The 19,446-nt window shown below is 29.4% G+C and overlaps 3 protein-coding genes across 3 annotated transcripts; 2 read left to right on the top strand and 1 right to left on the bottom strand.

Moving 5' to 3' along the window:
• Nucleotides 1-1,789: 1,789 nt before the first annotated feature.
• Nucleotides 1,790-3,151, top strand: LOC109789879 (aerobic coproporphyrinogen-III oxidase (DUF1218)). The gene is made up of 3 exons (XM_020348923.3): nt 1,790-2,004; nt 2,066-2,271; nt 2,493-3,151. Exons 1-3 carry the CDS (start codon nt 1,912-1,914, stop codon nt 2,791-2,793), a joined length of 600 nt encoding a protein of 199 aa, XP_020204512.1. The 5' UTR covers nt 1,790-1,911; the 3' UTR covers nt 2,794-3,151.
• A 1,828-nt stretch (nt 3,152-4,979) lies between these two features.
• On the bottom strand, nt 4,980-5,780 carry LOC109795298 (non-specific lipid-transfer protein 2). Its single transcript, XM_020354753.3, has one exon. It carries the CDS (start codon nt 5,570-5,572, stop codon nt 5,288-5,290), a length of 285 nt encoding a protein of 94 aa, XP_020210342.1. The 5' UTR covers nt 5,573-5,780; the 3' UTR covers nt 4,980-5,287.
• A 3,980-nt stretch (nt 5,781-9,760) lies between these two features.
• LOC109795532 (Reticulon family protein) lies at nt 9,761-11,885 on the top strand. Its single transcript, XM_020355065.3, has 5 exons — nt 9,761-10,233; nt 10,865-11,045; nt 11,149-11,278; nt 11,376-11,445; nt 11,541-11,885. Exons 1-5 carry the CDS (start codon nt 10,137-10,139, stop codon nt 11,708-11,710), a joined length of 648 nt encoding a protein of 215 aa, XP_020210654.1. The 5' UTR covers nt 9,761-10,136; the 3' UTR covers nt 11,711-11,885.
• Nucleotides 11,886-19,446: the final 7,561 nt, after the last annotated feature.

The raw sequence follows: 19,446 nt of genomic DNA, 5'->3' as shown, positions 1-19,446 counted from the left end.
TGATTTTATTAATAATTATAAAAAAAAATTGTTTAATAACTTTTAGTAAGGTATATTTTTTTATTTCATGCTAAACCTTACTTAAATATCTAAACCTAAGAGTGTTCATAGGTTAGTTTTTTAAAAAAATCGATCCAAACTAACCCGAACCGTTTTATATAAATGGATAGGTTAATTGATTCATTTTTTATAAAGTGGATCGATTTGGTATTTTTAAAATATGGATCGATTTTTTTAAAATTAGATCGGTTCGGTGCGGTGCAGTTATCCACATTTTTACTCATATATGGATCGGTATTTTTAGAAAACCAAACCGAATCGAACCGATCCACTTTGTAAAAATGGATCGGATAACTGAACCGATTTTATAAAGTGGTTCGTTCGGATTTTTTTTCAAAATAAATCAAATATTCAATATGGATCGAATCGATTATGGATCGTTTCGGATCAATTTGAATTTTTTGCACACCTCTATCTAAACCTAGTTCTACTCTAACTATAATAATACTAATATTTTATATATGCTTATTTAAAAGAGTTCAATTCTTACTAACAAATAAATAATAAAAATATATGGATGAATTTGGTTCACATAACATTTTTTTATTAATAATTATGAAAATATTATCTTATTTTTCTCAATCATTTTAAAGTAATTAGACAAAAGTTATAAAAATGAACCATTGTTCATATATTTTATATAAAATTATAAGGGAGTTGCTACTGTACTCCTGATAAATGAGGGATTTTGGTACTGTAGCTAATGTGTATATGTACACATCATCTAAATATCATGTCAAATGTCATGTCAACCTTTTAAATAAAAATTATTTTATATTTAAATTTTTACATTATTTATTTTTAAGGTTTTATTAATATTTTTATAATTATACGATCTCCTCTCCCCTCCCTCCGTCTCCCACCTCTCCCTTGCCCCTCCGTCTCCCACTCCCCTCCCCTCCCCTCCGCCTCAACCCCTCTCCCTACTTCTTGAACTCCCTCGCCACAGCCATTTACCACTCCTCCCTCCCCTCCTCCTCCGCCCTCCACTATTCCCTCCTCTCCACCGTCGACCATGACTCCTCCAAGGTTACCTTTGTCTCTGACGACATCCTCGTCCTCCGCGGCACCATCGGCGTCAACCTCGGCTCCTCCGACGCCGACGCCATCAACCAGAATCTCGTGGAGGAGACCAACCGCATCCTGGCCGAGATCCGCTCCGACGCCGACCCCAACGACCCCGACGAGCAAGCCCCCTTGAACCCTAACGTGACCTACAGCCTGGGCCCCAAGATCCGCAATTGGGACGAAGAACGCAAGGCTTGGCTCCTCCAAAACCCCGAATACCCTAATTTCGTGAGAGGTAAACCCCACATCTTGCTCCTCACTGGTTCCCCTCCCAAGCCCTGTGATAACCCTATTGGGGACCATTACCGCTGAGAGAAAGAAACACGAAACAAACATTTCGAAAAAAAAAAAAAGAGGAAGAAACACGAAGCAAACACTCTGAAAAAATATTAAAAAACGTGAATTTCATTATAATTGACGTGGATATTAAATTGTAAATAATTATAAAATTATAAGTGATTTGGATCACACATCATCGACAGTACCGGTATCCTTCTTTTACGGAGGGTACCGTAGAAATTCTCAAATTATAAAATGTTAGTTTGATGATGATCGATAAAAAAAAAAAAAAAAAAAAAAAAATTGGAAAAAAAATGTGTTCAGAAAAGAGGAGTTTGAAGTTAAGAAGTAAGAATAAAAGGAAAAGGAAGAATTAGGTTGACTAAAAGGAGGAGCTAAAGTGAGTGTGAAGATGCTAAAGTCTAAAGACATGAAAAATGAAAACAAAACCAAAAATAAAAGCAGTGAAGTGAGAGAGTGAGAGAGAGAGAGAGAAAGAGAATCATGGCAGTTTCAGTAACCATTTTAGTCCTCATCATCGCTCTGCATCTCATAGCCTTCGTCTTCGCCGTCGGTGCCGAACGACGTCGTAGCCAGGTAACCCTACCCCTCTCCTCTCGCTTTCGTTTCCCAAATCTGATTCCTTTTCCGTTTTCAGGCCAAGGTGGTCCCTGACGAGTACGACGACCGAACTTTCTGCGTTTACACCACCGACGCCTCCACCGTCTACGGCCTCGCCGCCCTCGCCCTCCTGCTCCTCAGCCACGCCGTTCTTAACGCCGTCACCCGATGCCTTTGCTGCGGCAAAGGCCTCGTCTCCGGTGGCTCCGCCACCTGCGCCGTCGTCTCCTTCATCCTCTCATGGTACGTAACACTCAATTAACCACGCACAATACTAATTTCACCTTTAATTCGTTAAATCCCTATCAATTCATCTACTGATTGTTTTAGTAACCAAAAATTAAACACAATTTTGAGCTAAATGGAGTTTCACTTCAGCTGCATAGTGGTGAATTGAAAAAATTGGATGATATTTAAAAATGTTTTGATTAATTTGTTATTTGTTATTACTACTGCGGAATCAGGGTTAGTTTTTTGGGGGCAGAGGCGTGCTTGTTAGCAGGGTCGGCGAGGAATGCATACCACACAAAGTACAGAGGGTACTTCGGGGCGAAGGATTTGTCTTGTGCTACCCTACGCAAAGGTGTGTTTGCTGCTGGAGCTGCCTTAACATTGTTGTCTATGTTGGCCTCCATTTTGTACTATTGGGCACACTCCAAGGCTGACACTGGTTTCTGGGAGAAGCACCACAACGAAGGCCTTGGATTGGCCACGCAGCACCACCACCACCACCACCAAGGTGCTGACTCTGATAATAAGGCCTGATCATGATTTCTTGCTTTGAACGGATTCGACAATTTTACTCAATTTTGGTGGTCCTTCTTTTGCTCTTGGATAATGGATGTTCATGCTCAGGGAGGGGCAATGTTTTCAAAACCTTGTTCGTATATTAATGGGTCAAGATATAGTGTTTATGCTGTAACAGGAGAATGCTTCAAATATATAGATAAGTAGTATGGTGGTGGTTTAATATTATTCCCATCTCTAGTTTGAAAGTTTTGAAACTAGCTGATTATTGAACTTTTGGCCTCCTACAGCTACTTGCTTCTTTAGTGTCTCACTTGCATAGCTATATAGCATCTCCAATGATTTTCTTGAAGTAAAGGTCCTTATTTTTAGTGCTCCTGTTATATCACATTAAATTGAATTATGTTATTGTCTAAGAACTTAAGATGGGTCTCACTTATTATCTCATAAAATCTTATTTTAATCATAAGAACCAGTTGTTTATATAAGAATCAGCTTACAGTTGAAAATCATGTTAGCTTCCTCCGATGGTGATCAAGAGTAAGAACTGGTTTTTAAACTTGAGAATCTCATAAGAGCTGCCACTGGAGATGTCCTTACTAACTATAGATTTCTTACAAAGCCTTTTACCGGAGATTTGAAACAAGAAGGGCCGAATAACTAGGTTCTCATTTTCCTGTTGTGTGGTAGTGATATTTATGTATATATATATTTTTTATTTGTAATATCTTGATGTGGGATAAGTGATAGAGAGAGAAAATGAATATGAAGAAATTGTTGGAAAAAATTGTTATAAGAGTAAGGTTGCGCTATCTTGATATTTTGAATTTAGTGTTAATTGGCTTGCATCAAATAGCTAATAGATGGGTTGAAATCTGATATGTCGGAGCAAATTTTTTAAATATCTAGATATTTTGGTATTGTATTATTATAATGATTATGATATGTTGGTATATTTAAATCCAATATGTTTTCTGATGGTTGAGAGTGAAAGAAGGGAGGTGAGAGAAGGCGACACACAATGTCTTCGGCTTGATATCTGGGCATAGATATGGGTAGATACAGACGGATTGATTGCTCTGTTGGGTTTTGTAGGAAAACTATTCCATGGACATTTTAGGATAACTTTGGATAAGCTTTGAAGGAGAAGAAAACTTCTATGGTGTTTTTTGGTTGTCTTTTCATTTTAGAATTTAAAAACAAATAAAAAGAAAAGATTAAACCATAGAAGTTTTCTTTATAAGAATTTTAAAACAATTAACATGAAAACTTCCATAGCTTGGTATTTTTTTTTAAAGTTATTTGTTTTTAAAATTTAAGAATATTAAGACTTTTTTCTATTTAATCTACTTATAACAAAAAAATATGATTTTATTTTAAAAACGCGAGCATACCCATGGTTCATTGTTTAGTTCTACACTAACAATATAATTTCTTTTATCTTATAAAAAAGGCATAAAATAAAAATAAAAAATATGCCCATTCACTCTCATTATATTCTTTTTCTTTTCCCTTCAAACAAAAAAGTCTACAAAGATAAAGAAGATAAATTTAAATCAGTTGTTTTAGCAAAGAGAAATCTTAAGTTTTATTTAAAAATTATATTTGTGGAACTTATTGTTATATTATAATCATAATTATTATTTGAACTTTTATCTCGTATAATTAAGAGGTACAAAATGCAATGCGGTGGTGGAGGGGGAAAAAAGATGAGGATAATATTTATCTAAATTTAATGCAATGTAATTGATCTAAATTTATTCTAATCTTTGTTTATTTAAATTTACTCTCAAACACCAAAGACCGCAAATAGGAGAAAAGTGAAATCACTGATTATTGATTACTTATTCATTTTTCTCAATTTAGTGGTCACTAATTCAAAAGATCGCAAATAAGAGAAAAGTGAAATCACTGATTCTTGATTACTTATTCATTTTTCCTAATTTAGTGGTCACTAATTCGAAGACAAAAACACTAGTAAACTTTTTTTTTTAAAATTATGCGACTTATAATTTTTTTTATATTAAATTTAAAGCTCACATAGTCACATTCAAAATCTGTGCCGACAATTTTCATTCAAGCGTGAAAACTGAAAAGTTGAGTTGACAGAATCAGTTCCATGCAATTAACATATTGAAGAAGGAACAGCTTTGCTTTAGTACTTGTTAGTTGAGCAGGAAATGAAATGATTGTCTCATATCTAGTAACGTAAAGAGATATAATTATAATTTAACCTCACAGAAAGAGTGGTGACAAGTGATGAGAAATTATTTGTACGATGGGCAAATAAAAGCTGCGTGCTCATAATCAGCAAACTACATTCATTAGTAGATGCAAAGTGGTACTAGATGAAATTCTCCAACAACTGACAAGGGACACAATGTTGTAGCACGACCACACCAAACAGAGAGACAAGCAGAGGACCTGTCCCACTTGAAACAAAACAGAGTAGATTACATAGAAAAACACATACATAAGATACTCATATATATATGAAGGTAATAGTTTAAGGCTAGCAAGTGGGGAATGGGGAACCACAAGTGGTAGCAACCTTCCTAGCATTGGGAGAGTTAACAAGCTTCTTGAGGTTGGGGTTTTTCAAATACTGGCAAAGGCAAGGCCTTTGTTCCTTCAGTTTGCTACAACAAACCGCTGAAGGAGGACTTGAGGATGTCATGGCGTTGGCACATGCACTCAGCTGCAACGCGTTACACGTCACTGCTGCCACTGAACCCTTTGTCTCATATAGTAGGACTAAACTAAGCATAATGCAAAATGTTGCATATGAGATCTTCATTTTCAAAGAGACACTAAGACAGAGGGATGCATAAGGGTGTGGCTCTCTTCACTATTTATAGTGCGGCATGGGACATGATCCAATGCAACATCCAAAACCTGACCTTAGGACAAGGATGATGACTCGTGTTACGTGCTAAAGTTGGAGACCCGTATTTAGGTATTATCATGAATTTGCGGAGGACCCCCTTTGCTTTATTGTCTATTCATTGCTAACAGATTACTCATTGGACCAAGGTCATGCTATTGCTAGGGGGCTTATATATAACCCTTGCCACCATCATTACAAAGAAACGTGTCTCCCTAACCATTTGCAATTTTTTTGTATAATTATTAAATGTACAAAAAATAAACAAATTATTATACGACTTTTATAATATCAATGGTCATGTTAGAAATACGAAACTCTGTCGAAACTCAATCAAATAATTATCGCACAATTAATGAATCGCATGGCTAAATATCAGACAATGAATTACATTAACATTCATTTTTTGACGGGTAACTAGGGAGAGTGTTTACATTTTGACTAGAGGATTTAGGTTAAAACTGCTCGTTAATCAAAGACATGCTAATGATGTTTTACCAACCCCACAAGTTCGCGAGAGCCTATTTTATAGAAACATAAATAATTGAAGAAAAAAAAAGGAGAGAAAAAGAAGCCACCATATTCTTTTATATACAGACCGTGTCTTAATTTTTTTAAAAAAATAAAATTAATGGTGCTACTGCTAGTCATGAAGTTCCTTTCCAAATTGAAGCTAGTATATATCTCAACTAACTTCTCTATTAGTATATGATATTATAAGAATATTACATTTGATATTGTAATTTTTGTTTTTTTACTTAGTTTTATTTTTTTTTTGTAATTCATACTCATAAAAAAATAAATATATATTCATCATAATTTTGACTGTCGAGGACTATAAATATAATATTGATTTTAATGAAATATAAAATTTATTAAGATAAATTAATGAACGTGAAATAAATTAAGAAATTAGGTGGCGCTTAGTACCACAGAAAGCGAATGACATGATATAACGTCTCATAACGTATCAAATAGCCATTTTTTATTTTTTATTTTGATAAAATTTGTTTATTTTTTTGTTGTTAACAGAAATTAAGAAGATAAATTTACGTAAAAATGAAGAATCAATCAAGTTACTCCAAAATTATTTTAAACATAATGTTTTTATAACCAACTTTCTCGAATAATTTGGTTGTTGATAAACATTTTCATTGAATTTTTAAAACTCAACCGCGTCAATGGATATACAGTGTTTGCAGGGAATAATTTGTAATGTTGCATTACTTTTTGAAGAGACATTCTGTAGTATGTCACGCTGAAGGCCGAATGACTTTCGGCGATGTGATGGATGGTCAAGGTCAACATTTGAGTTTTCTTTATCATTATGTTTACTGTTTTGTCCAAGGACAAAGAAAAAACAAAAGTAAAAAATCAAAACTCCATGCCTTTACGGACAATTTTCCTTTCCCTTTACACTATACTTTCTTTAGTTTAGGATGGTAAGTGAAATGGGCCAATTTTTTTTTTTTTTAGGTTGTTTAATAGTATACTATATATAATTATACAAATATTTCAATGAAAATATTTCAGATGTAAATGTTATGAAACTAATAATAAAACAAAATCAATAGATTTTAATATTTTCGTTAATTTGTGTTAAGTTTTTTCAGTGTTGTTTAGTTGTCGGAGAAAGAACATAAAGTGTTGTTTGAACTTAAAATTTATGAGGTAGAATAAAAAATATAAAAGCGATCAAAGTTCAATTAAAAATTAAGAGATCCATTTTAAATTTGATGAGAGAAGAGCAGACAATAAATAAAGAGCACAAAAAAGTATTGTGATCAAAAGAAGGGCGTAAAAATAATATACGTGTTTTGAAGAAGCTTAATATTAGAGAAGAGAATGAAGAATCAATTTCCGACGTTTATCAAAGAGATAATGTTGTTACCATGTAGCCCGTTAAATTAAAAGAAGGTTCAACTAACAAAAAAGAATAAATGCAATAAAAAATAAATTCAAGTCAAACGTAGAGATAATCTTACTCCTAGAAGGTGATTTTGAAAATTATAAGCAAAATAAAAAAGAAGAAAAAACAACTTTGAAATTTGGAATTCAAATTAAGTGTCCATAGTATTAAGCCAAAAAAGTGTTGAAAATATGTCTAAATACTCATTTTAAAATGAATGATATGATTTTTAACATATTGTTTAAATAAAGATTAAAATATTATTTTTATTGTTGATAATTTAAAGATGTTAATTATCAAATTATTTTAAGATTAAGATGTGATCAATAATGGACATTTGTGTTACACTTTAATTTTATATACAAACGTCATGAATAAAAATTTCATAAGTTCTTCTACGTAACATATATATATCTTCTTTTCTTAAAAAATAATTCTAAATTTATTATAGATGTAAACAATAAATATATATATATATATATATATATATATATATAAAGAAGAAGAAAAATTGACTATTCTAAAGTGATGAAACTTCACTTTAAAGAATAAAGTGTAATAATAATTAATTGTTAATTAAAAAATTAAATATAGACATTATAATTAATTTTAAATTTTATTATATATATGTATTTGATTTTATTACAAAGTTAAAATTTATTATTATCTTTTAATTAATAATTTTTATTGTATTTTATTCTTTGAATTACATCTTTCAAGGAGACAAATAAATAAATAAATAAATAAATAAATATATATATATATATATATATATATATATTCTTCCCTTTCTTTATTATTTTTTCGATTGCTTGTTGATTCTTCTAGCAAGTATTATTCATTTGATTTCTGTTTGTTAGTAATTAAATTTTAAATCTTAAATTCTAAACTTAAAAATAAAAATGTTTCACAATGCAACTTAATATGCAGAATTATCAAAGTAAAACTTGCATGGACAAGGTCTCTATTTTCATTCTACATGTAACATTGCCATAAGACGTGGGTTGAATTCATAGGTCTTAAAATAAAGTGTATATATATGTATATATATAAGGAATCTGTTTATTTTAAAAATAAGTCTATTTAGACTTACTCCGTTCAAAAATTCATGTTTTACATCAAATTTTAACTATCCAACAATTGAATTTAAAGTTCTTAATGCATAAATCAAATATGAAAATTTTAAAAAATTTTAAAACTATTTAATACTTTGTTTCATTAATTCAAATCAATGTATAAAATGATTTTATGATTATCCATCCATTTGAATTAATGAAAAGAAGTATCAAATAATTTTTAAATTTTTTTAAAATTTACAAACTTGATTTATGCATTAAGAACTTTAATTTCAATGATTAAATCATTGGAATTTGATGTAAAATATAAGTTATTGAACGAAATAAATTTATCTAGACTTACTTCTGAAGTAAATATAACCCTCCTTATATATATGTATGTGTATGCATGTATGTTTGTATCTTTGATATACACGCTTCCTTGAATAATAAGTACACGTACTCTCCTTGGCACATATTACAAAAATATATTTTATATAAAAATAATATAAATCACATTTATGAGATAGATTTTCAGAAAGAAAAAAAAAGGTTCGTTTATAAAATATACAGAAGAGACATTATTTAAAAGGAAAAATAATAATAAATTAAGAAAAGTATTTAAGAATTTTTATTGAAAAAAGGGAAAAAAATGTATTTTTCAATAAGAACTAAGAAGTGTAAATATAATTTGAAAATTTAATTAAAAAAGCATTATAGAATGTATGACAATGGGCTACTATAGCACACAAATTAATAATCCTATTGAAAGTAGTCAATTAGGTTGTTAGGTGAAAATTAGTTATAGATGAAACAAAAAAAGAAGTTAATAACAGTTTAAACTAATACATGGTCCGACATGAAAATTAACTTATAATAAATTCATATAATTTTTTTAATAACTTTATTACATTATTTATATGTTTTTGGAAACATTTTTTACTAAAAAATAAGAAAGTTGTTTTCATTGAAAAAGACATCTAGGTTTATTATCGATATAAATTGCAGAATGGTAAATAAAGTTGTATTGAAAAGAGAAAAAAAAAAACTTGGAAATCGTAAATTTTGTCTTGTGCATGTCATATATGTGAACTATATTTGCTTCGAGCGCAAACATCACAAGTCTCCATGTTTCTCAGGTTTAGACAAGATTCCCACGAAAGGTAGACCTCGATCTAGTTAGTTAAATAAATAATAATAAATAAATAAATAACAGCATTAGACATGGATGAGGGGTAAACGTGAGACGCTAACAATGTATCTTAATCATGTGTGGTCACGAGGAAATAAAACTTGAAAACCATGCCAAAGCCATACCTTTCCTCCATGGAATGAGTTGATTAAATTTCTTGGTTACAAAGCTTAGAACCATAATTTCCTTTCCAACATTGCATATATGTTGGCACCCCCCACGACGCATGAATCACAACAGTGCGAAGAATTGAACTTGGTTTAGGAGAATCAACAAACAAATAAAAAAGACAATTTTCAATCATTCAATTGGTAATTAACCATGCCAATAGTTGTAATCCGTTCCCGTGAACATGCACAGAGACCAGGTTTGTTTGACCGTCAAAGACCACTTCATGCAGCCCTTGGTGGAGGAAAGCGTAAGATAGTTTACACTAACTCCGCCTCTTTCTTATTATCACTTTACGATTTCCAAATTCTATTTGTTATGTTAAACACCGGATCTCAATTTTCTTAAGGAAAAATTCAACATCGCTACTCTTTAGGATTGATTTTATGTATTTAAAGTATAAATTTTGTTGGGAAAAAAAACACATATCTATTGTACTTTGACTTACTTTTCAACCAATAGTTGATATTAACAAATCCTAATTTTTAACATCACATGCTCAAATATTTCTCCCACTAGTTCATAAAAAACACTCAGAATAGGATTCATGTTATCCAATTCATCTCAATTTTCACCCCAAAATAAGTAAATAAAAAGAAACTTTCATCATTATATATAATTTTTTGTCAAAAAAAAAATGAAAACTCTACAAAGCCTATTATTAGGATAGATGTGAAGTTAGAATCATTAGTTAAAACCTTAAATGATTGGATAGAAAGTCTCCTAACTTTTATCGAAAGTATTGTTTTGAGGGTTTGCTCTAGAGCGAATATATGCACTAAACGGTTTTTTATCTTTTATATTCCAAACACCAAAATGTAGATCAACCTTTTTATTTCTAAAGTTATTTTTTTTGTGAAATGATTGATTTGATTTTGCAGTTGCTGATATATTGCTATGGAAAGACAAGATATCAGCAGCAGCAATTGTAGCTGGGTTCTCCATCATCTGGTTTCTCTTTGAAGTGGTCGAATGCCATTTTGTTACTCTACTTTGTTACATCATCATGGCCATTATGCTCGTCTTATTCGTATGGTATAATGCAGCTGGACTGATCACATGGTAATGTAACCTTACACTTGTATATATACAATAATTTATGCAGTTCTTAATTCAAAAACTTTCTTTATAATTTGTGGAGAAAAATTAATCATTTTCTTTGCAGGAGCCTACCTCAAATCTATGATTTTGAAATCCCAGAACCCACCTTTAGATACTTTTATAAAAAGCTGAACTCGTTCTTGAGGAAATTTTATGACATTTCAACTGGGAAAGACCTCACACTCTTCTTTGTGGTATTGAAAAACCATTCTAAGTTACTCTCACATCTCTTGACATTCCATTTTATTAATTAGTTTGTTGTAAGTTCACATCATGTTATTGAATTTTCAGACAGTCTCGGGTCTCTGGATCATGTCAGCTATTGGGAATTATTTTACCACTTTGAATCTCCTATATATCAGTGAGATTCCAATTTCATTTTATTAATATCATGTAGTTATAAAACTTCCTAATTGAACCTTATCAATATGTTAATCTGCTATGTCTTTCTTCCAGTGTTCCTCTGCTTGGTGACCCTTCCGATCATGTATGAACGGTATGAACATGAGGTGAATTATCTAGCAAGCAAAGGAAACCAAGACGTGAAGAGATTGTTCAACACATTTGATTCTAAAGTTCTCAACAAGATTCCAAGGGGACCTGTGAAAGAAAAGAAGCACAAATGAAGTTTAGATATGCAATGCACGAAATATTATACAAGTTGTACCACTATTTCCTGCCTTAAGTATGCAAAAAAAAAATGCTTGTAAAATCTCTGAAACCAAGAGTTTGAAACAACATATTAATTGAAGGTTCATATTATTTAAAATAAATCACAGCATTCATAATTTCTTTGGACAAGTTTCTGAGTAATTAAATATTACGTTGTAACTAACAAATCTGACAAGTTATACTTAAAACATGACAATAAATGTGACTACTTATCTCCCAACCAATCCCTTTAATTGGCGCATCATAAAATTACATATTAAAAAGGACATGTCTGCTAGTATGGTTAAGAGGGTAGGTTGCGAACTAGAAAAACAGGATTGATGTGAACATATAAAGGAAATATACTTAAACTAAAGTAGCCATGTTAGTATGTTAACTTCTTGGTATCTAGTATCTACTCTTCAAGTTCCGAGAGGATAAATAGATTCTCCTGTGGTAGGGGGAGATTAATTCTTAATTCTGTAAGTAGTTATATTGGTATAACAAATGCTAATAATACACTGTCTTACACTCTTTATTTGACATTTTGTTTCCTACTAGGTGAAATTTATATAGGTTTCACTTAATATAGAATCTCATTTGGTGGCTCTCATTCCAAACTAGTGGAATCCAAATGAAGTTCAACCGAGAAGACAGTGTGAGTTGGAAATTGAGTGTAGGGGAGCATGTTTTTACAACTGTTCTGTTTGGTATATAATAAGCTTCTAATTATAATTCATGTGAACTACTAAAGGAATGCTTCAAAGGAGGATTGAAGAATGAAGGATGCTTGAGAAAGGTAAAACTTTCAGATACTTAGAGACCATTGCCTTCAGTGAGATTGAACAATGTTTTAAGTAAATTGATGTCATATACAGGGAGTTTAACCAACCTAAAGGGGTAAAAAAAGGAACGAGTATGTGTTTGTAAGAAATTATTAATACCGCAGAGCATCACTCACATTCATCATAGGCTCATCATTAATTGGTGCACAGAAACTCAAGGAAAGCCTTGAAATCAGTAGCCATTTTTTTTATAATATGCCTCACTTGATTTCTTTATACTACAGTATCAAGGAAAGCCTTGAAATCAGAAGTCATTTTTTTTTCTTCTTCTGCTTCTGCGGCACGGTATTTTTCGTTTTCTCTTTAAACGGAGAATTACTTTAACCTAATTGTCCAAAAATTATACGTATTTGAAAAACAAAATTGACTCAATAAACAGGCTTGGGTTATTTTCTATCCGAAAGAAGTTATCACTTCTCATAAGTTCTTAGATTAGTTGCCTTGCCTGTGTTCTCAGTAAGAAAATGGAATAGATATCCATTTTCTCTCAAAAAAAAAGTAAGAAAAAAAAAGTTGGTTAAAAAATAAAAATAAAATAAAAAAGCTGGACTGGTGGGAGAAAATCCAAACCGGATTCAAACAAAAGAATTAATGAAGATGTAGGGTACGTGAGTAGTGGCCACTGTTTTTTTTTTTTCTGCACAATACTTAAGAACCACGTACTAAATTTATCTCCATTCATGTAAATTTTATCTAACGAGAATAAAATATTAGTATAGTTATGCTAATAATATTGTTGAGATGAAAATTAAGTACCACATCATTCAAATAAGAAGATGAACATAAGTTTATATATAAATAATTATCTTCATTAATAAAGAGATATTTTGGATGGTATCTAAAAACAAAACAAAGGGATAGAACCACATCATTCAAACAAGAAAATGGACATGAGTTTATATACACATAATTTTTTTTATTTAGTTCATAAAATTAATATCTTCTATTAATACATCATACTATATTTTTTTAATATGTAAAATAACGACAATAAAATTAAATTTTAAAATATTATATTTATTATCTAACTTCTTACCACTAAATAAAAGACTATATTATTAGTATTAACATAATATATTTTATCATAAACTATAAGTATATTAGCAATATTTATTAGGAGATTTTTTTTATTTATATGATTTAAATTTGATATTAAGAACACTCGTATAGTCTACTCAATCAACTGAATTAAATTCATTTAATATTTATATTAAGAGATTAATTTTGGTTAGAAAAATTTTATACTGCTAAAAACAAACTAAATGACTATAGTATGATTAGAGTTTTCTCGCATTAAACTAGAAATTAAATTTGAGTGAGTTTATTTAATATTGAGCTCAAATTTTCTAAATTCAATCCAATAACTTAGTTTATGATTTTTTTTATAGACATACTTCACATAATGTCTTAAAATTTAAAGTTGATAATTAAAAATTAATGTGAACTTGTAAGAAGTAATTTTTGCTGATCAAATATTATTTTAATTTAATTTATATTGTGAATATGATAACTTAAATAATTTTTACTTCTAAAATGCTAAATTCTTCTTTCTTTATATTATTAAACTTTAAAATTCGAGATGTATATTAAAATTTTCAAAAATACGTTGTTAACTTCCATTCAAACATAACATTAATAAGTAATGCTATACGTTTCGAATGAAACTTTCGAATCATCCTTCGAATCATTCAATTATTTACATCTTTAAAATATTTTAAATAAAATATTTTTTTTAATTTTATTATTTTAAAATTTTGAACATTCAAAAGATTTTTGGGTGAAAATTTTTGGGAGGATGTATCAATTTTGAACTTTAATTCCTCTCATTCTTTTGCTAGAAATGTAGTACAATTATTAGCTTTTATACCCATTTAATATCTTTCTTGCCCACTTAACTCACGCGAGCTAAATTCCAGCAGCCCAACTCCAATTAAGAAGATTGGCTCACAAATCAGCACTTATTTAGAACACTCACCCCCCAAAAAAACACTATTTTCATACCATTTAGTATTATTTTACTTTTACACTATCTTTTGATGACAATTATTACCACTATTTCATTTTCGGTGGCTGCAACTGCAAGAGAATCATTTTAGAACAATAATTGGTGGGGTTGAGTTCCCCACTTTTACTCTTTATTATTTGTAGACAGTTAGGTGTCTTTTTCTATAGGGGAACAAATTAAGCCACGTAAACCCTAAACTTTAAGCATAGTTGTGGTCATTCAAATCATAAACTAAGTTATTGGATTCATTTTCAACTAGGAATTCATACCATCAAACTTCTTCCACCGCTTGAATACTAGACATGCACTGGTGATACAATCACAATGCTATATATATATAATTCTTAATTTAAAGACTTAGATAGATTGATTCACATTATTATAGTATCAAAGCCAAACTTTTTTCTTACTGCCATCCACTTATGTTACACATAAGTTAAAAAGGAAAATTTTATAGATTTTACCGCCAGCCAAAATTAATGCATTTAGGCATTTTTTTCCTACTAATATCAAGTGGTTTCGGATTTGAAACATTATTCTATGTCAAATTAATGGTTATAAATTAAAGGGACATGCACCTCATTCTAGAGTACTTCTAGTAAGAAGAATTTGGTTTCTTTTAATGAGATAAATTATTTATTAATACCTCTAAATAATTAATTAGTTGGGGATTTTTTTAATTTATTTTACTGTACTATATATAACGCAATTAATAAATTTAAGGTAAATAGACGTATGATGTATTTTCTTATTTCTCACATAAAAATTATAATTTAATTAAACTTGTACTATATTAAAAATGGAAAAAATATATTTTAAGTAAAATTGTGATTATTGCAAATATTTTGTAGAGTTGCTTAACTGGCAACCTAAGTTACATTTTCAATTTTTTGATTATTATATATACATATATTTGTACATGATAGCTTGTAATTCTGTTGAGGAATAATTATTCTTTAGGTTGGTTTTATCCTTATACATATAAATCTATATTATTACATGTATTTTTTAGAAATTATTTATATGTTAACCTTAAAGAGTTGTTGTGTTTTTCATTGCAAGTAGTTAAATTATTAAGTGTAAAAATCATTACGGATTATTACAAAATCAACTTATAAACTCATCAAACAAGTTTTTGTAATTGTTAAAAAAAATAGAAACTAATTTTAAATACTCGCAAGAACATTAATTCTCTATTGTGGTTAGAGATTATCATTTGATACTTGCACCTTAACGTGTCTACACATAATTCATCAAGTGAATGCAAAAAAAACTAACGAATTAAGTACTTTTTTTCTTATAGGCACTAACAAATTAAATACAAAGGGGAAACATATTATATCTCATAATATTGGTTTGCAAGCTAAATGTGATTTGACCATAGATCTAAATTATATCAACCCATCATTGTGGGGAGTTAGCTCATCGCTTTCATTAGTATTCTAGGGTCACAAATCCATCATCTTAGCTATGACTTTCCGAAAGAAAAAAAAAATCCTTGAAACTTTGAAATATATGACAGAATATGCTTCTCTGATTATATATTGACAAGCTAGCCTTTTGTGTATTATTATAGTGTATGAGTTTTTTAATCTGAATAAATTTAAACATAAAAAAAAAAAAATTATTTTTTAGAGAAAAATGTCAGGATATATATTTAATGTTAATTAATAATGAAGTTTTTATTTCATTTAATAAAAAAATTAAAGAGATAAAATATTATTAGATCAATCAACTTTCTTTCTAATGGAGCGATAGAATTTTTTTTCTCTCAAGCTCAGTTTTTTTCTTTTTTTGTTCAGTCCTTAGGGGGAAGGCTACGGTATTCCTTCCCTTAAAGTGATTTTTGAAATGTTTGTGGGCTTTCCTTAAAATCCCGTCTTTTATAATAATAATAAAAATTATACAAGAGTTTTGAACATAAGAAAAATAAATTACGAAATTAAAGTAATTAAATTAATACACGATTTTTACCTGTTAATTTGATATGGTTTGTTAAAACTATAAATTTAGAATATGTTACATTTAAGTAATGGTATATTCAAAAAGAACACAATATAAAGGTATAAGTTTTTTTTTTTGTTTGGTTACAAAGTATATAATTTTTTTTTGTAAGTAAAGTATAAGGTGTTGGATATAGGAGTTGTTACATAACTTACCAAGAAAAAAGTGTATCTTAAATGTCATTTTGCGCAAGATTGTACACAAATCTTAATGTATATGATTAGAAATGGGTTCCAAACCAGTCAATGAAAAAGAGACTCACGGATAATAGAAAACTAATTAATAGGTATCTTGTGCATTGTATAGTACTAATATATTTCTTTTTTAAAAAGAAAAAGAAAAGAAAAAATGTTACAATCCCGTAAATCCTTATACTTTATAACTTGGCAACTAAAGAAACGAAAAACATAAATTTAACTATCTATAATTAACATGAAAACAATACCTAAATATGCATGCAGTAATATATATGTGTAAAACTTTCATCATCAACTAAGATAATAAAATAAATCCCTCAATGGGATTATAACTATAACTATAACTATACAAGTATATAAATATAGTAATCTAACACGGAAACATAAACATAGATTGTTAGTCAACCAACACTACAAAAGATTGGTTAAACCAAGTTGTAGCTCCAAAACAACTCATCCTCTAACATGGTTTTCAACACGTATTCCTCCTCTAGCCTATCCCTTCCCTGTTCCTATATAAAATATCCAACTGCAAGTAAACATGTAAGGGTAAGCTTATAAAAAATATCATAACATGTGCATAGGTAAAATACACTACACTATCAACATCAACTTATAGACCACACAACACAACTCATTAGAGTTTTCAACTTTAACAACGCAACATCTAAACTTACAACATGTCAACTCACAACAATCAACATGTAAACTTAATATGTGAAGGTTACAACTATTTAACACAATAATCAACAATATAGTTTACAATGCAACAACTTAGACAACATTTTCACATATCAAAATATATATATATCAACTTCATAACTCATTAACACAACAACACAATGTGTTATCACACATTTCAACAAAGAGATCTCTTATAACACAGTTGAATAATCTAAGTGACTTGACCTGACCGAACCAACTTAACATCATGATCTTTTTGAGCTTGCTAAATTAACAACATATTTTGATAAAAATTTCACAACACAACATGGTTTTGAGATTTTCCCAATTAAACTATAAACGTTCAGTATTCTTGTCAAGGTTAACACAACTTGGTTGTGAGCCTACCACAACCTTAGCGTACGTAACTAAACATATTATGAAATTAACTCACCAACTACCTTCCAAATGTTATGCCCCTTTCAATACTTAGTTAGAGATTTCGACGCCCGACCTTGTACCTTACTCAGTTTGGTTACTTTGTGTACAAACTTGACCTTGTCACTATATAGATTTATATTGGTCACTTTATAATCAGTATGACTTGACTTGACCCCTATATTGTTTTATATTGGTCACTTTATACACATAAGGCTCAACTTGCCTCACATACAATATCAACTAATGTATTAGAAAAGACTCAATACTTCACTTCAAGAGTCAACTTTTTAATAAGGATTTTCAATACATTGGTCACTTTATAATCAGTATGACTTGACTTGACCCCTATATTGTTTTATATTGGTCACTTTATACACATAAGGCTCAACTTGCCTCACATACAATATCAACTAATGTATTAGAAAATACTCAATACTTCACTTCAAGAGTCAACTTTTTAATAAGGATTTTCAATAATTGGACTTGTAAAGCTCCATAACACTATATCCTCACAATTTGATATTCAACTTTTAAAACAACCATCTTCCTTAATCCTAAGTCAATCAACATAACGTAACTACATGTTTTAAGTATTCTCAAGACAATCACCTCAACACTACACAACATACATATCTGTTATATTTCAATATTTAACAATTTGCAAATTTCAACAATGTAAGCATCAATATACACATCATAAATCAATGTGTAAAGTACTAGAATCATACAACAACTTATATGAGTAAGTAAATCCTAAACCCTAAAAATAAAGACTCATTAGAAATTTTGAATCCTTAGAAATCACAACAACAACCTTTATATTAATAAAATAAATTATTAATAAAAATGTATTGTGTTGCAAAAAAAAATATTTCAATTAGAAAGATATACATAATTAATTTAAATAAGAAAAATATAAGCATATTATATTTGAGAGGGAAAGATTTAATTTTAAAATATTACAGGTTGGGAAAATTTTTTGTTTTAAAAACAACTGACATGAGAGAAAAACGTAAAAGTAATTAACAAAATGAGAATTTTTAAAAATATAAAATTATGTCACCATTTCTTTTATCTATTATCTGTTATTTATTAGACGGAAATACAATTAATATTTTAGATTTACTTATTGGAATTTCATATATATATGTATATATATCCTTAATTTATCTTATCTATGCGCTCTATATTCTTTTTTTCAAAATAGGGGTATAATAATCAAAATAATAATTAATATTATTTTAAAATGAAACAAATTTTAAGAAATAAAGTGAGAGTTAAATAAATAGAAAAAGTATTCGTAAAAATCAAACTCAATACTAAAAAAAAATTATAATAACTCCCATATATTATTTAAGCACTGAACTAGCTAAATCAACATAAATATAATTTGTGAAGTCGTGTATTATGGTAATAAAAAAAAGTATAATAGAATATGTTTTGAATTTGTTCAAACTTAACATATATGTAAAAAGAGCATTGAATTTGCCGTAAAATGATAATCAATGAATTTGATCAGCAAAGCTAATGCTATATATATACATCAATCCAGTACA

The sequence above is a fragment of the Cajanus cajan genome, chromosome 7 (assembly GCF_000230855.2).
Source record: "Cajanus cajan strain Asha chromosome 7, NIPB_CcT2T_4, whole genome shotgun sequence".
NCBI lineage: Eukaryota > Viridiplantae > Streptophyta > Magnoliopsida > Fabales > Fabaceae > Cajanus > Cajanus cajan.
This window is presented reverse-complemented; position numbering and strand designations above follow the sequence as displayed.

Excerpts from the sequence above, each read along its gene's own strand:
- LOC109789879 (XM_020348923.3), top strand. The coding sequence starts at position 1,912 with ATGGCAGTTTCAGTAACCATTTTAGTCCTCATCATCGCTCTGCATCTC. Across the intron at positions 2,005-2,065 it reads CCGAACGACGTCGTAGCCAG|GCCAAGGTGGTCCCTGACGA; the intron begins GTAACCCTACCC and ends TTCCGTTTTCAG. Across the intron at positions 2,272-2,492 it reads GTCTCCTTCATCCTCTCATG|GGTTAGTTTTTTGGGGGCAG; the intron begins GTACGTAACACT and ends CTGCGGAATCAG.
- LOC109795298 (XM_020354753.3), bottom strand. The coding sequence starts at position 5,572 with ATGAAGATCTCATATGCAACATTTTGCATTATGCTTAGTTTAGTCCTA.
- LOC109795532 (XM_020355065.3), top strand. The coding sequence starts at position 10,137 with ATGCCAATAGTTGTAATCCGTTCCCGTGAACATGCACAGAGACCAGGT. Across the intron at positions 11,046-11,148 it reads GCAGCTGGACTGATCACATG|GAGCCTACCTCAAATCTATG; the intron begins GTAATGTAACCT and ends TTTTCTTTGCAG. Across the intron at positions 11,279-11,375 it reads ACCTCACACTCTTCTTTGTG|ACAGTCTCGGGTCTCTGGAT; the intron begins GTATTGAAAAAC and ends TTGAATTTTCAG.